This window comes from Hordeum vulgare, chromosome 6H (genome assembly GCF_904849725.1).
Source record: "Hordeum vulgare subsp. vulgare chromosome 6H, MorexV3_pseudomolecules_assembly, whole genome shotgun sequence".
Classification (NCBI taxonomy): Eukaryota; Viridiplantae; Streptophyta; class Magnoliopsida; order Poales; family Poaceae; genus Hordeum; species Hordeum vulgare.
Genome location: NC_058523.1, coordinates 523184980 through 523206987, shown reverse-complemented (window position 1 = coordinate 523206987; position 22008 = coordinate 523184980). Strand labels below are relative to the sequence as shown.

Sequence of the window (22008 nt, the reverse complement as noted above, 5' to 3'; positions counted from 1 at the left end):
TCAAAATCCACATGTCTGTAAAATCCCTGTAAATTTATGTATGTGGAGCATTACTGCGCTAGCATTGCGCCAGAGACAGAGAGCTTGATGTGGGCGTCAGAGTCGGGCTCCATGGCGGCAATGGAGGAGCCCCCAAATCCGACGCGCATGGCGCCATGGTAGCCTCCAAATCCGGTGACAAGGATGCCCTGCCTTTGCTCTTCCCCATCCTTCTTCTTCTATGTGTCTGCGTCGTCGACCACCGCTGCCGCAGTAGTACGGAAGCGAGAGAAATGGGGAGAAAACGTGGCGCAGAACCAGCATCTCCGCCACCTAGAAGCTCATTGCAGGAGCCTAAAAACGATCTTTGCACCTTGGGTATGGTGGATTTTTGTCGCAGACCATGGGAGAAAATGTGGTGGCATGAAAGGAGAGGCCGACGACGACGGGATGGAGAGGCCGGCAACAATGGGAAGGAGAGGCCGGCGACCACGGGAAGGCGATATGGGAGGGAGGTGGTGACGAGGGAGGGCAACGAGTGGGTGAGTGAGTGAGGCACCAGCAACCGCAAGTAGGAGGGCATTTTGGGAAACTCCACATATTTCGTAACATGATCAGATTTGTACGTGGAACCCTTAAACGACCTATAACATGGAGTGAAGGGAGTATTTATTTAAAAATCAAAAATGTTTGACTATTCTTAACAATATTTTTCATGTAAATGTTTAATCAGGTGTGCGTAGACCGAAGTTCCAAAAATCCACATAGATCGGCACAAGGGATGTTATAATTAATTAGCACTTGCTCACACTCTCACGCTGTCTCACATAGTCACATGACAGGATCGTCGCTAGAGAGAAGCTGATAAGAAGAAAATGGAGAACAAAATTCGTCTGCATGCATGATCGATCGATGGACAATGCAATACCAGTAAAAAACTAGGAATAGTGGTCGATGGAAGATGGGTGGACGTATAACACGTAGCTATTCGCCTACTCCGGTAGATCCCTTGACAAGTAGTGGCCATTGGTCGTCCGCGTCTCGACGTCCAAGACATGGCCGCCGTTGCCGTTTCCGAAGTCGTGCTGCTTGCCGTTGCCGTTGCCGTTTCCGAAGTCGTGCTGCTTGCCGCTGGACACCGAGCTTAAGGGCAGCTCGCCGGCGCCCTTGACGCTAACGTCGGACACTTTGTTAATCTCGTCCTTGCTCTTGCCCCAGATGAGAAAGTAGAGCCCCCCCACGATGATGGCTGCACCAATCACACTGAAAGAAACAATGAAATGAGATCATTAGTATTGTTGCACTAATATGTACGAGTATACAACATCTTCATTCATCTTGATGTGGTGGCAGCACTGATGTATGTACCTTCCGAGATTGATCTCCTCCTTGAGAATGATGGAGCCCATGACGGCGGTTATGATCATGCAGAGCGGGTTGAAGGCCGTCACGAACACAGGACCCCTTTGCCTCGACACGATGCCCTGCACGTAGTATGCCACGCCGGAGCACACTATGCCGGCGTAAACGGCGGTGAAGAGGCGGGTGTCGAAGCCGATGACCCACGCCTGGGTGTTGGCGCGCTCGGCGACGAGGGCGATGGCGCCGCTCATCAGGGATCCCATGCCGCAGATGAGCACGGTGAGCGACAGCTCCGCCGGGTAGCTCCGGAGCGTGTTGGACTGGAGGATGAAGAAGCATGCCCAGGCCACGCAGGCGATGATGACCATGATAGTCCCGTTCAGCCAGTCCCGCGCGGCGGCCGCGCCGCCGGCGACCTGGCCACTGGCGATGGCGTGGTGCTGGCCCTTGGTCCATGGGAACTGCACGATGGGACCGTGGTACAGGACCATCAACACAGCGCCGGCCACCGTGAGGACAGTGCCGGCTATCTTGGCTTGACTGTGCAGGCTCCGGAGCCGCACCTTCTCCATGCGCAGGATGAGGGCCAGCACGAAGGTGACAGCCGGGAGAATGTTGACGAGCGCCGTCGCGAATCCCGCCGAGGTCAGCTTCGCGCCCATGAAGTATAGGTTCTGGTCCATGACGGGTCTGAGAGACCCATGCAACACAGAACATCAGTCAACACTCACGAAAGAGTTATGTGCTTGATCGCCGATATGGACGGTCAAATAATTAACGATGTACGTACTCGAGGAATGCGAGCCCCATGACCTTGATGAAGATGGTGATTGTCATCTTTGGCCTCAGTCCCCTGCACAATTTGGAGCATAAACCATGATTTAGGTAGAGTAAAAATCAAACTGAACTAGCTAGTATGCATGCTTCCAGCTGACATGTGCGTTCCATGCATGGTAGGCCCTCCACCAGTGGCCAATCAGGGCACACTGTCTAGTGGAGGTCGTCCAGGTGCGTTTACACGTACGTAAACACACATACCGCACATGTCGACTGATAATGCAGTATTATATTCTGATGGATGCACACATATATAGATGCTGCATGATGAGAAGTACGTACATCTGGTTTAACGTGTGACAAGGAAAGACGGGAAAGCTGGCTATCTTGCCAATAGAATAGGGTATCAAGATGCATATATGTCTACTACTTTTCTGGATTAGGATCCACGAGTGCTGGTTGTACAGCATGCACCATCTAAATGAGACAAAAATATGAATGAACTTGACAAATAAGTGTACGTGTTTGTGCTTCCTCGTCGTGGGGTTGCACTTCTGGTAAGTTGGCCTTGGTAATTTTCCCAATATTTCTTCCTATCGTATCGATCTGTTACTTCAGTTGCCCGTAGCTACCTCAAAACTTTGTCTAATAAACTTTAAGTGAATGCTAGAGTACTCTAGGCCTAGCTTATAAAGATCAACTAGATGATGCCCCGCACGTTGCTGCGAAAACATTGCTAAAATATGAATAAATAGTTGTTATAAAAATTCTAAAAGTAATGAAAAGCCAATGTAAGCTTAGAAACAATAAAATACGAAGCACATAAAAATAGAGTGAAAATTATAGTTAAAATGTAATTTCTAACACAATATGAAGGATGAACTCTAATGTAAAAAACTACTCATGACTAATATGCATGAATTAATTATGTGACACCATTGCATATGTAGAGTAATACAAAAAATGCTATTTATGTCTTGCATGCATACTTGCTTATGTGTCATGGTTGCATGGCTAGGAAAATTATGTAGTGGGTGAATTGATTATGTGGCACCATTGCATGTGTATAGTAATACAAAAGATGTTATTTATGTTTTGCATGCATATTTGCTTATGTGTCATGGTTGCATGGCTAGGAAAATTATGTAGTGGGTGAATTGATTATGTGGCATCATTGCATGTATATAGTAATACAAAATATGTTATTTATGTCTTGCATGCATATTTGCTTATGTGTCATGGTTGCATGGTTAAGAAAATTATGTAGTGGGTTATAACTATTTAGTAATAGAGGATACATCTCGTATTATATTGTGTCGTGACTTAATTAATCTGCCATCCTCTAAGACTGCATGGACGCGATAGCCCATCCAGTCTGACCAGTCTGCTCGCATACTAGAATGTGAGTGGATATATGTGTGTGCGCGCGTTGATCTTGATCCTCTGCCGGATGTTTTTTCGAAGGAAAAATAGGCAACAGTACTAGTGAGATCGAGCGAGCGAGCCCATGATGCACGTACCCTAGTCCATGCATGTATGCATGCGTCGTGAGAGAAGAGAGGCGGCAGGTAAGTCCATGCATGCATGGATGGAATTGTTTACCTCTCGAAATAGATGGCGAAGGGCGTCATGACGGCGGTGGCGACGAGGTTACGGTAGACGACGAGGACGAAGTGGCTCATCCCGGCCTTGAGGGACGCCACGGCGAACCCCACCTGCAGCAGCACCATCGCCAGGTACGGCTTCACATCGTCCAGAACTTTCCACCCCATACCCATCTTTCTATCTCTGGCCGGCAAGCTAAGCTTCCTTGTCACTTAAAGATCACAAGTCTTATCTTTCACTCACTAGCTCGAGCTCGATGTGTCTCCCTCTCTCTCTCTCTCTGAAGCAAATGGCTGTGATCGATGAGGCGATGAGCTCAGGCCGAGGCCCGCCTCCTTTATATAGGCGCGCGCGCGCTCGCTCCATCGACACTGGGCGCCTCGTAGCCCGTGTTTGGATCCGCGTCATGGCCTCATGGATGCGCCTCCCTCAGCAAAAGAGAACAATTAATCTCTCTCTCTCTCTCGTCCCATCAACTTGTATATTTTTCGGAAAATGCTGAAAGCACGTACATCCAATGGCCGTGGGTTTGGATAACTTTCCGCCCTCCTGAGGAGAATGCTTGCTCGCGACAGCGAATTGTGTTAAACCGTCAGAGTCAAGGTCCGTCCGAGTTGTGTTAATTAGCTGGACACAGGCCTTTTTTACTTTGCCCCTTGCTAGTGCTCTCGTACCGACAACCATCGATGTTCATGCATGCATGCATGCATCTGCATTGTGTCCAGATTAGCCAGGATAAGAGTATTGTGTCAGGGAGTTCACCAGCTGATCAGATGTAGCATTAATACTAGGCTACTCAAGTGACTGCTATTTTCTTCGTCCTAATTAAATGCATCATTGTGAATCAACAAATTCTTCCAAGAAGGACCAGTATCATATACTGTACTCCCTCTGTCACGATTTAGAAGGCACAGTTAAACTTGCATGCATTTTCAAAATATACAAGGTTTAAGGCATGAAAACAATTACTTCTATTAATTAGTACTAGTACTACTCATGCATGCGCCCTGCCAATTTGCTGCTCACACATTAGTAATAGCATTTTTTCAGTTGATTAGGCGCATTAGCATATACACCTACTACATCTCACAACCAATCGATGACTACCTTGATCCCAGAGATTTTCCAAGCGTGTCTTCTAAACCGTGACGGAGGGAGTATCTTCTTTCTGCAAATTAAAGGCATGCTAACGTTCATTAATGAAAATTTAAGGTCGAATTAGGGTTCGCGCGATGTTCTGGCGCTGTAAGGTGTGGGAACCTAGTTAGGGTGCTCGTATGTGTGATTCAACAGTCATTTCAAGATAAGTTGTGTGATCATGGATCGAGAGGTACCAACGGTGGATGTTGTGTCGTTAACAATATAAGGTCATTTGGTTCTTACCTTGCTGCAGCCTGCAGCCCTCAGTCGACGTCAAAGAGCCAATGCTATGTTTCCTCTGTAGGTTAGGTGCAACTATTCTTGCATAGTTATGTTATGTCCTCGCAGGACCGATCTTTTGGATCTGCTGAGTTTTTGCCAAACTGTCTTGGTGCTTTCGTTGCGAAATGAATTATGCACACCGTGCAGGCATCTTTTTCTGGCGCAAGTGCTGTTGTTGTGTTCTGTATCCACTTCTCTCTCTTTCCATTTATCCAGGCCATTTTTTTAATTTGATTTTCATGTTTGTTCAATTATATCTTTAAAATCAATTGGATGATTCGTGATCTCTTTGGATATCTGTGTTCCTGATGACAAGAGCTTTGAAAGGAGGCCATTGTTGAATAGTTTTTGACAAATATGAATTTTATATCATGATACAACTTTTATGAAACCCAAAAAGCTACATTTGCCTAACAAACGGTACATAATATATCAAAATACTACAACAAGATTTATTGTGTGACAATCCACATCAAAGTGATGCATATGGAACTTGGTAAATGTGCTTCTAACATCATTTGCGGTCAAGCTGATTCAAGCTCAAGAGGTGGATAGATCAGTTTGTTGCTCGACCGTGAAGGAGATTAGGTATGTTATGAGTCTTTGTGAAACTTGTATTACTCATGTAACTTGCAGCCAAAATAATGTCAGTGACAGTCTAGCTAGATTTGCCCGTAGTGAAGGCAGAACTTTGACCTCGGTTGGTTCAGGTCCAGTAGATATAGTGGAGCTAGCTATTGCTGATTGTTCAGATGTTTTGAGTTGAGTAATATACTATTTCACCCGCAAAAAAACATAATATCGTGAGTTTGCATTTAACATTTATTCATATAATGTTTCAATAGTGTTTTCTCTATTCTAGATTGCATCATTGTGTTCCATAGAATTTTTTTTCATGTTGTGTGAAAAGGGGAAAAGTTGTCACATTATAGCAAAAAGGTTAATTGTGGTTCTTCATGTTCAAGAGCATATCAAAATGTTTTGTTCTGCGTCATGCACTTAAAACATAATATTATGAGTTTGTATTTTAATTCATTGTTATCAAGTTTATTGAAATTTTTTCGTGTTCTAGGGTGCATCATCATGTTTCATAAAGTTTCACCATGATTTAAAATATGAATTATAGACTTTTCAAAATATACTCAAGACTCTACTTGTTTCAAAGTTCTTATCTTAAGGAACACAAATATTCAAACCATTTTTAATCTAGAATCTCAGTTCAAAGGATGAAAAGGATTGAAACCTGGAAATCATATGAAATGGCATGGGTGGGTGGAGCATATCGTGAAATCTCTGCCGCAACGCTAGCTATATGAAAAGTTTTTAGCTTGCATGGAGAGGAAGTGGGGAATGTATATGCATGTAACCAAATCTTCAACGAGATGAACGGCTGCACCATGCACGGGGTTAGATACACTTTTCTCACTTTTGTTGGTTTGCTTTTTTTGTGGAGCTGGAGTCTTTACTCAATGCTCCATTGAGGATCTTGTCGTTTGATAGTCTATGCTTCTAGGTGATCTTCTCCGGCCCAAGTCCGTTCATCGTTCATGGCTTCCATCTGTTTGGATGCACGAATCAGGGGCTCTATAGAACTTCGAGAGGTATCAAGTTCATGCAGGTGTACGGGCAGCAGTGTTGCTCCTCCGGTCTAATTGCAGTTTCTTTGTTGGAGGCTTGGGAGAATTAGCCTACCGAAAATTCTAATTGCAGTAGATTGTCTATGTGAGATATGTCATTCTAATTCTTAGTGGTAGAAGTTACTTTGTCGTCGTTTCTTGAGTCTTCGATCCAAAGCATTGTATTTGCAATGCTTCTCATGTTTTAATACACTTCAAGATATTTCGTAATCTTTTAAGGGCAGCTTTTACTGCTCCTAGGGACACACTGATGATGTGATCATAAACTAGCATGATCATAAACTGACATTCTCCTCATGATGTGATCCCGTTATCAAATGACAACTCATGTCTATGACTAGGAAATCTTGACCATCTTTGATCAACGAACAAACCCATCAGAGGCTCACTAGGGACATATTGTTGTCTATGTATCCACACATGTATTTGATTTCCAATCAATACAATTCTAGCATGGATAATAAACGATTATCATGAACAAGGACACTAGTGGGGACAGGGCCTATAGCCCCGGCCCGTAAGGGGCTTTAGTCCCGGTTCACCAACCGGGATTAAAGGGGCGGGACTAAAGGCCTGACCTTTTCGTCCCGGCCCTGTTACACGCCGGGACTAAAGGTTCTCCACGTGGGCGCCTCGTAGCGCCCCAGGGGCAGTTCGTTACACACACCGGGACTAAAGATTTTCAGATTTTGCTGGTTTTTGGGTTTTTTTTTGAATGAAATTATTTTTGGGTTTTTGGGTTTTAGGGTTTAGGTGTTCGGGAGATTAACGTGATGCCTCGTTTGGTGTTCGGGAATTAGTTTTCATATAATTTAAATAGAAATAATTATGCATATATATATATATATATATATATATATATATATATATATAAGATTAACTTATCTTACAAGCGATCATATATATACAATTATATGGAGATCTGAATTATCGGGACTAGAACCCGTCTATTCGATTACATGGACGGACATCAGTAATGGCCCTTAGCTACACTAAATCGTCCTTTGTCTTCTATAGCTTCCGTCCTCAGAAATCTCGCAAGCTCCTCTGCAACAGCAATCGCGCGTTGCTGTGGAAGGACCTTCGTTCTCATGGCCGTGTGCTATATAAGAAGAGGAGATGAATATGAATATCAATCATGATAAGAAAGAATGACGGGTAAAAATAGAGGTGTGAATGTTCATTGCTTACGTCGAATCTGTGATCCTTGAACTCATAGGTTAAACGTGCGAATGGTCTCGCAAACATAGTATCCGCATAGATGCGTTCCCCGTGGCTGCTGGTCGCACATTACGAGAATAGAATATATATAATCAAAATAATAATCTAGCATCATAAATGTATTGAAAATTAATAGAAGTATATCATACTACTACTTACTTGAGCCGCTCTAAAGGTCAGCTACTCAGGAAAGTTACCGGTAGTCATGCACTTGAACCGCTTCCAAACCCTGCCCGACAAGGATAATGATTTGCTAAGTTTTTCATTAATTGATATTGTGGGAAATATGCAGTAGAGGCAATAATAAATTAGTTATTATTATATTTCTTAGTTCATGATAATCGTTTATTATCCATGCTATAATTGTATTGAATGAAGACTTATATACATGTGTGGATACATAGACAAAACACTGTCCCTAGCAAGCCTCTAGTTGGCTAGCCAGTTGATCAAAGATAGTCAGGGTCTTCTGATTATGAACAAGGTGTTGTTGCTTGATAACTGGATCACGTCATTAGGAGAATCACGTGATGGACTAGACCAAAACTAATAGACGTAGCATGTTGATCGTGTCATTTTGTTGCTACTGTTTTCTGCGTGTCAAGTATTTGTTCCTATGACCATGAGATCATATAACTCACTGAAACCGGAGGAATGTTTTGTGTGTATCAAACGTCGCAACGTAACTGGGTGACTATAAAGATGCTCTACAGGTATCTCCGAAGGTGTTAGTTGAGTTAGTATGGATCGAGACTGGGATTTGTCACTCCGTGTGACGGAGAGGTATCTCGGGGCCCACTCGGTAATACAACATCACACACAAGCCTTGCAAGCAATGTGACTTAGTGTAAGTTGCGGGATCTTGTATTACGGAACGAGTAAAGAGACTTGCCGGTAAACGAGATTGAAATAGGTATGCGGATACTGACGATCGAATCTCGGGCAAGTAACATACCGAAGGACAAAGGGAATGAGATACGGGATTATATGAATCCTTGGCAGTGATGTTCAAACGATAAGATCTTCGTAGAATATGTAGGATCCAATATGGGCATCCAGGTCCCGCTATTGGATATTGACCGAGGAGTCACTCGGGTCATGTCTACATAGTTCTCGAACCCGCAGGGTCTGCAAACTTAAGGTTCGACGTTGTTTTATGCGTATTTGAGTTATATGGTTGGTTATCGAATGTTGTTCGTGTTGGAAATATGCCCTAGAGGCAATAATAAATTAGTTATTATTATATTTCTAAGTTCATGATAATCGTTTATTATCCATGCTATAATTGTACTGAATGAAGACTTATATACATGTGTGGATACATAGAGAAAACACTGTCCCTAGCAAGCCTCTAGTTGGCTAGCCAGTTGATCAAAGATAGTCAGGGTCTTCTGATTATGAACAAGGTGTTGTTGCTTGATAACTGGATCACGTCATTAGGAGAATCACGTGATGGACTAGACCCAAACTAATAGACGTAGCATGTTGATCGTGTCATTTTGTTGCTACTGTTTTCTGCGTGTCAAGTATTTGTTCCTATGACCATGAGATCATATAACTCACTAACACCGGAGGAATGCTTTGTGTGTATCAAATGTCGCAACGTAACTGGGTGACTATAAAGATGCTCTACAGGTATCTCCGAAGGTGTTAGTTGAGTTAGTATGGATCGAGACTGGGATTTGTCACTCCGTGTGACGGAGAGGTATCTCGGGGCCCACTCGGTAATACAACATCACACACAAGCCTTGCAAGAAATGTGACTTAGTGTAAGTTACGGGATCTTGTATTACGGAACGAGTAAAGAGACTTGCCGGTAAACGAGATTGAAATAGGTATGTGGATACTGACGATCGAATCTCGGGCAAGTAACATATCGAAGGACAAAGGGAATGACATACGGGATTATATGAATCCTTGGCACTGAGGTTCAAACGATAAGATCTTCGTAGAATATGTAGGATCCAATATGGGCATCCAGGTCCCGCTATTGGATATTGACAAAGGAGTCTCTCGGGTCATGTCTACATAGTTCTCAAACCCGCAGGGTCTGCACACTTAAGGTTCGACGTTGTTTTATGCGTATTTGAGTTATATGGTTGGTTACCAAATGTTGTTCGGATTCCCGGATGAGATCACGGACATCACGAGGGTTTCCGGAATGGTCCGGAAACGAAGATTGATATATTGGATGACCTCATTTGATTACGGAAAGGTTTTCGGAGTTACCGGGAATGTACCGGGAATGACGAATGGGTTCCAGGTGTTCACCGGGGGGGGGGGGCAACCCACCCCGGGCAAGCCCATAGGCATTGGGGGTGGCGCACCAGCCCTTTGTGCGCTGGTGGGACAGCCCAAAAGAGCCCTATGCGCCATAGGAAGAAAAATCAAAGAGAAAACAAAAAAAAAGAGGAGGTGGGAAAAGGGGGAAGGACTCCTCCTTCCAAACCTAGTTGGACTCGGTTTGGAAGGGGAGGGTGCCCCCCTTGGCTCGGCCGAAGTCCTTTGGGGTCCTTGGACCCCAAGGCAAGGCTCCCCCTCTTCCCCCTATATATACGGAGGTTTTAGGGCTGATTTGAGACAACTTTGCCACGGCAGCCCGACCACATATCTCCACGGTTTTACCTCTAGATCGCGTTTCTGTGGAGCTCGGGCGGAGCCCTGCTGAGACGAGATCATCACCAACCTCCGGAGCGCCGCCACGCTGCTGGAGAACTCTTCTACCTCTCCGTCTCTCTTGCTGGATCAAGAAGGCCGAGATCATCGTCGAGCTGTACGTGTGCTGAACGCGGAGGTGCCGTCCGTTCGGCACTAGATCGTGGGACTGATCGCGGGACGGTTCGCGGGGCGATCGAGGGACGTGAGGACGTTCCACTACATCAACCGCATTCACTAACGCTTCTGCTGTACGGTCTACAAGGGTACGTAGATCACACATCCCCTCTCGTAGATGGACATCACCATGATAGGTCTTCGTGCGCGTAGGAAATTTTTTGTTTCCCATGCGACGTTCCCCATCAGTGGCATCATGAGCTAGGTTCATGCGTAGATGTCTTCTCGAGTAGAACACAAAAGTTTTTGTGGGCGGTGATGTGCGTTTTTCTGCCCTCCTTAGTCTTTTCTTGATTCCGCGGTATTGTTGGATTGAAGCGGCTTGGATCGACATTACTCGTACGCTTACGAGAGACTGGTTTCATCGCTACGAGTAACCCCGTTGCTCAAAGATGACTGGCGGGTGTCAGTTTCTCCAACTTTAGTTGAATCGGAATTGACCGAGGAGGTCCTTGGATGAGGTTAAATAGCAATTCATATATCTCCGTTGTGGTGTTTGCGTAAGTAAGATGCGATCCTACTAGATACCCATGGTCACCACGTAAAACATGCAACAACAAAATTAGAGGACGTCTAACTTGTTTTTGCAGGGTATGCTTGTGATGTGATATGGCCAACGATGTGATGTGATATATTGGATGTATGAGATGATCATGTTGTAATAGTTAATATCGACTTGCACGTCGATGGTACGGCAACCGGCATGAGCCATAGGGTTGTCTTTAAACTAACGTTTGTGCTTGCAGATGCATTTACTATATTTCTAGGACGTAGCTTTAGTAGTAATAGCATGAGTAGCACGACAACCCCGATGGCGAAACGTTGATGGAGATCATGGTGTGACGCCGGTGACAAGAAGATCGTGCCGGTGCTTTGGTGATGGAGATCAAGAAGCGCATGATGATGGCCATATCATGTCACTTATGAATTGCATGTGATGTTAATCCTTTTTGCACCTTATCTTGCTTAGAACGACGGTAGCATTATGAGGTGATCTCTCACTAAAATTTCAAGACGAAATTGTGTTCTCCCCGACTGTGCACCGTTGCCACAGTTCTTCGTTTTGAGACACCACGTGATGATCGGGTGTGATAGACTCAACGTTCACATACAACGGGTGCAAAACAGTTGCACACGCGGAACACTCGGGTTAAGCTTGACGAGCCTAGCATGTGCAGACATGGCCTCGGAACACATGAGACCGAAAGGTCGAGCATGAATCGTATAGTTGATATGATTAGCATAGAGATGGTTACCACTGAAACTATTCTCGACTCACGTGATGATCGGACTTGAGATAGTGGATTTGGATCATGTACCACTCAAATGACTAGAGAGATGTACTTTTTGAGTGGGAGTTCTTAAGTAATATGATTAATTGAACTAATTGTCATGAACATATTCTAATGGTCTTTGCGAATTATGATGTAGCTTGCGCTATAGCTCTATTGTTTTTATATGTTCCTAGAGAAAATTTAGTTGAAAATTGATAGTAGCAAACTTTGAAGAGGATTGTCCTCGTTGCTGCGGAGAAGGCTTATGTCCTTAATGCACCACTCGGTCTGCTGCACCTCGAGCGTCGTTTGTGGATGCTGTGAACATCTGACATACACGTTTCTCATGACTACACGATAGTTCAGTGCAAAATACTTAATGGCTTAGAAGCAAGGCACCGAAGACGTTTTGAAACGTCACGGAACATAAGTGATGTTCTAAAGAGATGAAATTGTGATTTCATGCTCGTGCCCTTGTTGAGAGGTACGAGACCTCCGACAAGATTCTTTTTCCACAAAGTAAAGAAGAAAATCTCAATCGTTGAGCGTGTGCTCAGATTGTCTGAGTACGACAATCACTTGAATCAAGTGGGAGTTAATCTTCCAGATGAGATAGTGATGGTTCTCCAAAGTCACTGCCACCAAGCTGTGAGAGCTTCGTGATGAACTATAACATATCAAGGATAGATACAATGATCCTTGAGCGATTCGCGATGTTTGACACTGCGAAAGTAGAAATCAAGAAGGAGCATCAATAGTTGATGGTTTGTAAAACCACTAAGTTTCAAGAAAGGCAAGGGCTAGAAGGGATACTTCGTGAAACGACAAAACAGTTGCTGCACTAATGAAGAGACCCAAGATTAAACCCAAACCCGAGACTAAGTGCTTCTGTAATGAGGGGAACAGACACTGAGGCGGAGCAACTCTAGATACTTGGTAGATAAGAAGGCTGGCAAAAGTCGAAAGAAGTATATTTGATATACATGATGTTGATGTATACTTTACTAGTACTCCTAGTAGCATGAGGGTATTGGATACTGGTTCGGTTGCTAAGTGATTAGTAACACGAAATGACAACTACGGCATAAACGGAGACTAGCTAAAGGCGAGGTGACGATACGTGTTGGAAGTGTTTCCAAGGTTGATATGATCAAACGTCGCACGCTCCCTCTACCATCGGGATTGGTATTAAACCTAAATAATTGTTATTTGGTGCTTGCGTTAAGCATGAACATGATTGGATCGTGTTTATTGCAAAACGATTATTCATTTAAAGAGAATAATGGTTACTCTATTTGCTTGAATAATCACCTTCAATGGTTTATTGAATCTCGATCATAGTGTTACACATGTTCATGATATTGGTGCTAAAAGACACGAGGTAATGATGATAGTACCACTTACTTGTGGCACTGCCGCTTGAGTCATGTTGGTATAAATTGCATGAAGAGGCTCCATGCTGATGGATCTTTATACTCACGTGATTTTGAATCACTAGTGACATGCAAATCATACCACATGAGCAAGGCCTTGTTTTTCATTGAGATGAAACAAGATAGTAACTTGTTGGAAGTGATGCATTTTGATGTATGCAGTCCAATGGGTGCTGAGGCACGCAGTGGATATCATTATGTTCTTACTTCAATGAAGATTTGAGCAGATACAAGAGTATTTGCTTAATGAATCACAAGTCTGAAATATTGAAAAGTTCAATTCTGTTTCAGAGTGAAGTTCGTCGTAACAGAAGGATAAACTGTCTACCATATGATCATAGAAATGAATATCTGAGTTACGAGTTTTGGTACGCAGTTAAGACAATGTGGAAATTGTTTTGCAGTTCATGCCACCTGGAACATCATAGTGTGATGATGTGTCTGAACGTCATAGCCACGCACTATTTGGTATGGTGCATACTATGATGTCTCTTATCAAAATACCACTATCGTTTATGGGTTATGCATTAGAGACAACCGCATTCACTTTAAAATAGGGCACCGCGTATTTCCGTTGAGATGACACAGTATAGACTGAGGTTTAGAGAAATCTAAACTGTCGTTTCTTGAAAGTTTGGGGCTTCGACACTTAGGTGAAAAAGTTTCAGTCTGATAAGCTCGAAACCAAAGCGGATAAATGCATCTTCATAGGATATCCAAAACAGTTGGGTACATCTCCTATCTCAGATCCGAAAGCAAAGTGTTTGTTTCTAGAAACGGATCCTTTCTCGAGGAAAGGTTTCTCTCGAAAGAATTGAGTGGGAGGGTGGTAGAACTTGATGAGGTTATTGAACCGTCACTTTGACCAGTGTGTAGCAGGGCGCAGGAAGTTGTTCCTGTGGCGCCTACACCAATTGAAGTGAAAGCTGATGAGGGTGATCATCGAGCATCGGATCAAGTTACTACAAACCTCGTAGGTTGACAAGGTCGCGTACTACTGCAGAGTGGTACGGTAACCCTGTCTTGGAGGTCATGTTGTTGAGCAACAGTGAACCTACGAGTGATGGAGAAGCAATGGTGGGCCTGGATTCCGACAAATGGCTTGAGGCCATGAAATCCAAGAGAGGATCCATATATAAAACAAAGTGTATACTTTGGAGGAACTACTTGATGGTAGTAAGACTATTGAGTAAAGATGGATCTTTGTAAGGAAGACAGACGACGATGGTGATAAGTCACTATTAAGAAAAGCTCGACTTGTCGCAAAGATGTTTCTGACAAGATCAAACAGTTGACTATGATGAGACTTTCTCACTCGTAGCGATGCTAAAAGTCTGTTGAAATTATGTTAGTAGTTGCTGCATTATTTATGAAATATTGCACATAGGATGTCAAAACATTGTTTCCTCAACGGTTTCCTTGAGCAAACATTGTATGTGATACAACGAGAAGGTTTTGTCGATCCTAAAGATACTAACAAGTATGCAAGCTCCAGTGATCCTTCAATGGACTGGTGCAAGCATCTCGGAGTTGGAATATACACTTTGATGAGGTGATCAAAGATTTTGGGTTTATACAAGGTTTATGAGAAACTTGTATTTCCAAAGAAGTGAGTGGGAGCACTATAGAATTTCTGATAAGTATATGTGGTTGACATATTGTGGATCAGAAGTAATGTAGAATTTCTGTAAAGCATACAAGGTTGTTTGAAAGGAGTTTACAAAGGAATACCTGGATTGAGCTACTTGAACATTGAGCATCAAGATCTATGGAGATAGATCAAAACGCTTAATAGAAGTTTCAACAAAATGCATGCCTTGACAAGTTTTGAAGGAGTTCAAAATAGATCAGCAAAGAAGGAGTTCTTGGTTGCGTTGTGAGGTGTGAATTTGAGTAAGACTCAAAACCCGACCACGGCAGAATAAAGAGAATAGACGAAGGTCGTCTTCTATGCCTTAGCCGTAGACTCTAAAGTATGCCATGCTGAGTACCGCACCTGATGTGTGCCTTGCACTCTGTTGAGAGGTACAGAGAGTGATCCATGATTGAATCACTAGCAGCGGTCAAAACTTATCCTTAGTAACTGATAGACTAAGGAATTTTTCTCGATTATGGAGGTGGTTAAAGAGTTCATCGTAAAGGGTTACGTCGATGCAACCTTTGACACTAATCCGAATAACTATGAGTAGATATTTGGAGTATTTCCGAATAGCACATAGTAGCAGCATCTATAAGATGACATAAAGATTTGTAAAGAACACACGGACCTGAAAGTTTCAGAACCATTGACTAAAACCTCTCTCACGAGCAAGACGTGATCAGACCCCATAAATATATGGGTGTTGGATTCGTTGGAATCACATGGTGATGTGAACTAGATTATTGACTCTAGTGCAAGTGGGAGACTGTTGGAAATATGCCCTAGAGGCAATAATAAATTAGTTATTATTATATTTCTAAGTTCATGATAATCGTATATTATCCATGCTATAATTGTACTGAATGAAGACTTATATACATGTGTGGATACATAGAGAAAACACTGTCCCTAGCAAGCCTCTAGTTGGCTAGCCAGTTGATCAAAGATAGTCAGGGTCTTCTGATTATGAACAAGGTGTTGTTGCTTGATAACTGGATCACGTCATTAGGAGAATCACGTGATGGACTAGACCCAAACTAATAGACGTAGCATGTTGATCGTGTCATTTTGTTGCTACTGTTTTCTGCGTGTCAAGTATTTGTTCCTATGACCATGAGATCATATAACTCACTGACACCGGAGGAATGCTTTGTGTGTATCAAACGTCGCAACGTAACTGGGTGACTATAAAGATGCTCTACAGGTATCTCCGAAGGTGTTAGTTGAGTTAGTATGGATCGAGACTGGGATTTGTCACTCCATGTGACGGAGAGGTATCTCGGGGCCCACTCGGTAATACAACATCACACACAAGCCTTGCAAGCAATGTGACTTAGTGTAAGTTGCGGGATCTTGTATTACGGAACGAGTAAAGAGACTTGCCGGTAAACGAGATTGAAATAGGTATGCGGATACTGACGATCGAATCTCGGGGAAGTAACATACCGAAGGACAAAGGGAATGACATACGGGATTATATGAATCCTTGGCACTAAGGTTCAAACGATAAGATCTTCGTAGAATATGTAGGATCTAATATGGGCATCCAGGTCCCGCTATTGGATATTGACCGAGGAGTCACTCGGGTCATGTCTACATAGTTCTCGAACCCGCAGGGTCTGCACACTTAAGGTTCGACGTTGTTTTATGCGTATTTGAGTTATATGGTTGGTTACCGAATGTTGTTCGGAGTCCCGGATGAGATCACGGACGTCACGAGGGTTTCCGGAATGGTCCGGAAATGAAGATTGATATATAGGATGACCTCATTTGATTACCGGAAGGTTTTCGAAGTTACCGGGAATGTACCGGGAATGACGAATGGGTTCCGGGTGTGCACCGGGGGGGGGGGGGGAAACCCACCCCGGGGAAGCCCATAGGCCTTGGGGGTGGCGCACCAGCCCTTAGTGGGCTGGTGGGACAGCCCAAGAAGGCCCTATGCGCCATAGGAAGAAAATCAAAGAGAAAAAAAAGAGGAGGTGGGAAAAGGGGGAAGGACTCCTCCTTCCAAACCTAGTTGGATTCGGTTTGGAAGGGGAGGAATCCCCCCCTTGGCTCGGCCGAACCCCTTGGGGGGCCTTGGACCCCAAGGCAAGGCTCCCCCTCTTCCCCTATATATACGGAGGTTTTAGGGCTGATTTGAGACAACTTTGCCACGGCAGCCCGACCACATATCTCCACGGTTTTACCTCTAGATCGCCTTTCTGCGGAGCTCGGGCGGAGCCCTGCCGAGATAAGATCATCACCTACCTCCGGAGCGCCGTCACGCTGCCGGAGAACTCATCTACCTCTCCGTCTCTCTTGCTGGACCAAGAAGGCCGAGATCATCGTCGAGCTGTACGTGTGCTGAACGTGGAGGTGCCGTCCGTTCGGCACTGGATCGTGGGACTGATCGCGGGACGGTTCGCGGGGCGGATCGAGGGACGTGAGGACGTTCCACTACATCAACCGCGTTCACTAACGCTTCTGCTGTGCGGTCTACAAGGGTATGTAGATCGAATATCCCCTCTCGTAGATGGACATCACCATGATAGGTCTTCGTGCGCGTAGGAAATTTTTTGTTTCCCATGCGACGTCCCCCAATAGATATATCAGAAAATCATCGAAAGACACCGATAGAGCGCAAGAATGATTAAAATTACCCTTGGAGCAAGTCCTGCAGGCTTTGGAACTGTTCCAAGGGTCTCGATAATGGGTCGAAGGCATCAACTCTTCCCTTATCAATTTGAATGTCCAACAGAATCCAATGGAAGCTGCACATGTATATATATGTGTGTGTGTGTGTGTGTGTGTCAGTAACTTATCAATTACACTTATAAGTGAATGGACACAATAGAGTAAAGACCCTCACCTGAAGTTGTATGGAAACAATATGTGGTCACAGAAATTTTGATCTGTTAGAAACCTTAGAAGGTTTTCCTCCGTCTCCTTGGGTTTGTCAGTTAGCGTCGCTATATGTATTTTATCTGGGTCAATAAACCCAATATTTATGATGCTCTTACTTTTACACTCCAGAAACTTCATTCTGCATAATAGATTACAAGTTATATATAGACAATGAATTGAAATAACTAAACAAGTTATATGTCGACAACGAATTAAAAAACTTACAGACAATAGCAACTCATAAGCGATTTGTCGAGGGCGTCGCCATTGTACATCTGGAAGAGTTCATCAAAGTCGATATGGATTTCTTCGGAGCGGCCGTAGTACTCCCGTGGGACACTCAGCACGATCATAGTTCTCCCATTCTTTGATTCACTTAAGTACCATTTATGCAAGTAACGCATATTTGTTGGGAGATCATCTTTGCTGACCAAAGGTTCTCCCATGACAAACTGTGGCTTAGGGGCTACCACAGCCTTGTGTATCCTGTCGTCTTGGGAAGCCAGCAAATCTTCAACCGAGGTACCACATTCATCCGCCAACTCCTTTGCTCTTTCGAAAGCTTGCCCCTGCACCGGAGGGGGAACATTCTCGGTTAACACCTTGAGGGGTGGGATCGACTGTTTGGCCTGTTGTCCAAGCTGAGGAACGTCTGATTTTTTCTTGCTTGTAGTTGAACTTGATTTGCTCCCACTTGCACTTGCACGTGAGCTGCTCTTTTTCACTTCCTTCTGCAATGTGCGTGTATAGTCATCAGATTTATAGTGTAAGTCATACTGTGATGGAGTGGTTATGAAGTCTTTTGCCCATGCTATGTGCTTCTCGGTGTATTCCGGGCGGGGCTCGGGTTCCTTCCTTTTCATCTGCGCATCATGCTGTTCCTTTGCTATCCTGGCGTTTTCCTCGGGGGTACGATCATAAGGTCTGATAGGAAGATTAGCATGAGGTACCTTTGGGAGGGGCGACAGTTTGCGCTTTGGGGAGCTCCGTCGCTTAGAAATCTTCGACGGAGCGTTCTTGCTGGCACGCTTCCGCTTAGTATCATGTGCGGGCGGCGGCGGAGACGGACGACCCAAGTCCGGCGGCGGTGATCGAGATGGACTCGTGTTGTGCTGGCCGACGTCATGTGGAGGGCTTGGAGGTAATGGAGGTGTAGGTGACCTGCGACGACTCGGAGGTGGTGTTGTCCTTGGGGCCGAGCCTGGAAGCTTGATGTAGTTCTTGTCTCATAGGATGACTCCACTCAGTACTTCTCCAAGTGTCCTCTCATCTTCGGGTCCAGCTATGTCGAGATCCATATCTTTAAACCCCGTCATGATTTCATCCACCCCGACTTTAGCAAAGCCAGCTGGAATCTCACGGCCATGCCAGCGTGTATCAGGGCCAGAAGGTAAAGCTTGTCCGACGGCCACCTTCATGGATATGTTCTTGAATTTCTGATGGAGTTCACATGATGTTGACTCCTTGATTCCATCCACGGGGTAGCCGGGGCCGCCCTCTATCATTCTTCATTCATCGTTGGGCGGGGCCTCAGATTCAGCCACGCTGCTTTTCCGCTTAGATGGGGCGCCGGTAATATCAAGTGCAGGATCTTCCTGGCGCGGTACTCCTCTAAGCTCATCAATCTGCTTCTGTTGCTCGTTAATCCTGGCAAGCAACTGGTTGAACTTTTCATTCTCCTCATCCTGCTGCTGCTTCTTTGCTCTCTCTCGGCTTTTGAAAGTGTCTTGGTCTCTGACAAACCCAAGCCACCACGGGTAAGAAGGACCGAAGCCTCGCGTTCGTCCTCCATGTTCGTCATTGCCGAGGACCAGTGTGAGCAAATCTTTATCTCTATCTGCAGTGAACTTTCTTTGTCCCTCCTTAATTTCTTTCACTATCCTTTTCCAATTCTCCCTGGGTATCCTAAGCTCGTCATTGCAGATGAGGTCCCCTGTTGTTTCGTCGTACGACCCACCATGCGCAAGGAACCAATTTTTTGCTCTCAATTCCCACTCATCACGGAGTGGTTCAGGTACGATGCCTTTATCTATCAGATTTTGCTCTTTCTTATCCCACTTTGGGATGGCAGTCTCATAGCCCCCTGGCCCCAGCTTGTGGTGATATTTCTTCTTTTGTCGGCATTTATCTTGTTCTTTTCTGATAATGCCTGGGCATCTTCTGACTCCTTGTACTCTTGAAATGCCTTCCAGTGATTCGCCTGCTTGGCTAGATACCCCTTGAATACTGGCACTTTCTGTGTCTTCAGATAGTTTTTCCATAGCTTCTTCTTCCAGCTACGGAACAGTTCGGCCATCTTCTTCAGAGTCCATCTTCTTCCAGCTACGGAATACTGGCACTTTCATTTTTTCGAACTTATTTGAACTCCATACTTTTTGTGTGTTCAAAATGCACCATTCAAAGGCACATCACAAAATTTCAACAATTTCTGACTTCATTTGGTATATTTCGTGCATTTACTTATTTTTTTGAGCTAGTTGACCCTGAAACTGAAAAGCACTACAAATGAACTCTGAAAATGTTGAAAGTTGGCATGCTATCATCATTTCACCCACATATCATGTGTTAAAAAGTTGAGAGGGCTACGACAAAAACTGGATGCAGTTCGTGTACAAAACTAACAATCTCTCTCGAAGTAGCAGGGTTTCGAACGAGAACTCATCTCTTACAAAGGGATTTCATTTTTTTGAACTTATTTGAACTCCATACTTTTTATGTGTTCAAAATGCACCATTCCAAGGCACATCACAAAATGGACAATCTCTCTCGAAGTAGAAGCGACCCCCACAATAAGAGATAACATTCTTCTTCTCTCATATATGGTGGACACTAGCTCACCTGATTTTTCAACCGTCGATGATGGTCGCTACTCCTACTTCCCCTAGTGCATAACCAATATCTAGCACAAGGAGAATAAGGAGAAGCGACACCCACAACAGAAGTGGTTCCGTGGCACGCCACGTGGTTCCGCTGCACGCCACATGGGACTAATGGTCTTCCATTTTTAAATGATTGTTTTAATCAAAAACAGATCTGTTACAAAAGGGATTTCATTTTTTGAACTTATTTGAACTAAAGACTTTTTGTATATATATGTGGTCGAAATGCATGATACCATGAAGTTAGAAAGGTCTAAACCATTCAAAAGTAGCAAATGAAATTAGAAAGGGCTAAACCATTCAAATTTGGAAACTATAATGGCACAAACAGAAACTAGACATATATAAATTGGTCCAAGAAGTACATGATACTAGTCCAAACAGTACATAATAATAGCTACCATAGATATATATACAAGTGTTCGACGTTAAGAACACTACTCGTCTGAATCTTCTAAATCAGAATGTCCACGTTCCTCGAGGTGACGCGGGCCATAGTTGATGACTCGAATCTTGCGGTACAACTCGTATGAAACGTATGCATCTTTTGCTGCATACTCAATGTTGATATCATCAAGTGGGCCCTTCTCCCAAAGTCTGTGCTGAGACTTTGGGAAACTGGTCTTCATATCACCACATGACTCGTCGGTCAAGGCAACTGCCATATGAGCCATCGAAGTCCTGTCATGTCGAAGCCTGAATATCGTTTGGAGATCAACGAGGCAACCAGCTGGTATCTCAATACCGAAGCTGTGCCTCATCTTCAGCTTGTCGTTCCTTATGTCAACAGAAGCAAAAGTGATGCTGCTGCGAAGGAACTCCATGAGTTCTGGACAATGCTTGTCACTCCTGCAATAGAAACAAATTAAAATGGAACAAATGTTACATACTGTTGCAATAAGGAAACATGTTTCACTACAACTAAAGAGAAACTTATCTTTAGGATTCAAATAGAACATATGCAATGGAACCTAGAGAGATCACTATAGATATCCAATGGAACCTAGAGAGATCACTAGCTATATGCAATTTTCATGACTATGACATATCATATTGCTATCC

General features: G+C 44.1%; 1 protein-coding gene across 1 annotated transcript; it reads right to left on the bottom strand.

Moving 5' to 3' along the window:
- Positions 1-904: 904 nt before the first annotated feature.
- Positions 905-4035, bottom strand: LOC123402621 (WAT1-related protein At1g44800-like). Its single transcript, XM_045096559.1, has 4 exons — positions 3721-4035; positions 2132-2194; positions 1348-2031; positions 905-1242 (listed from the first exon to the last, which is right to left on the bottom strand). The coding sequence occupies exons 1-4, from the start codon at positions 3894-3896 to the stop codon at positions 972-974; spliced, it is 1194 nt and encodes a 397-aa protein (XP_044952494.1). The 5' UTR covers positions 3897-4035; the 3' UTR covers positions 905-971.
- Between the last annotated feature and the right edge of the window lie 17973 nt (positions 4036-22008).

What these genes read in the sequence shown, in the direction of transcription:
- LOC123402621 (XM_045096559.1), bottom strand. Translation starts at nt 3,896, where the DNA reads ATGGGTATGGGGTGGAAAGTTCTGGACGATGTGAAGCCGTACCTGGCG. An exon ending in TTCGCCATCTATTTCGAGAG is followed by an intron (nt 2,195 to 3,720) that starts GTAAACAATTCC and finishes CAAATTGTGCAG; the next exon opens with GGGACTGAGGCCAAAGATGA. An exon ending in GAGGAGATCAATCTCGGAAG is followed by an intron (nt 1,243 to 1,347) that starts GTACATACATCA and finishes TGTTTCTTTCAG; the next exon opens with TGTGATTGGTGCAGCCATCA.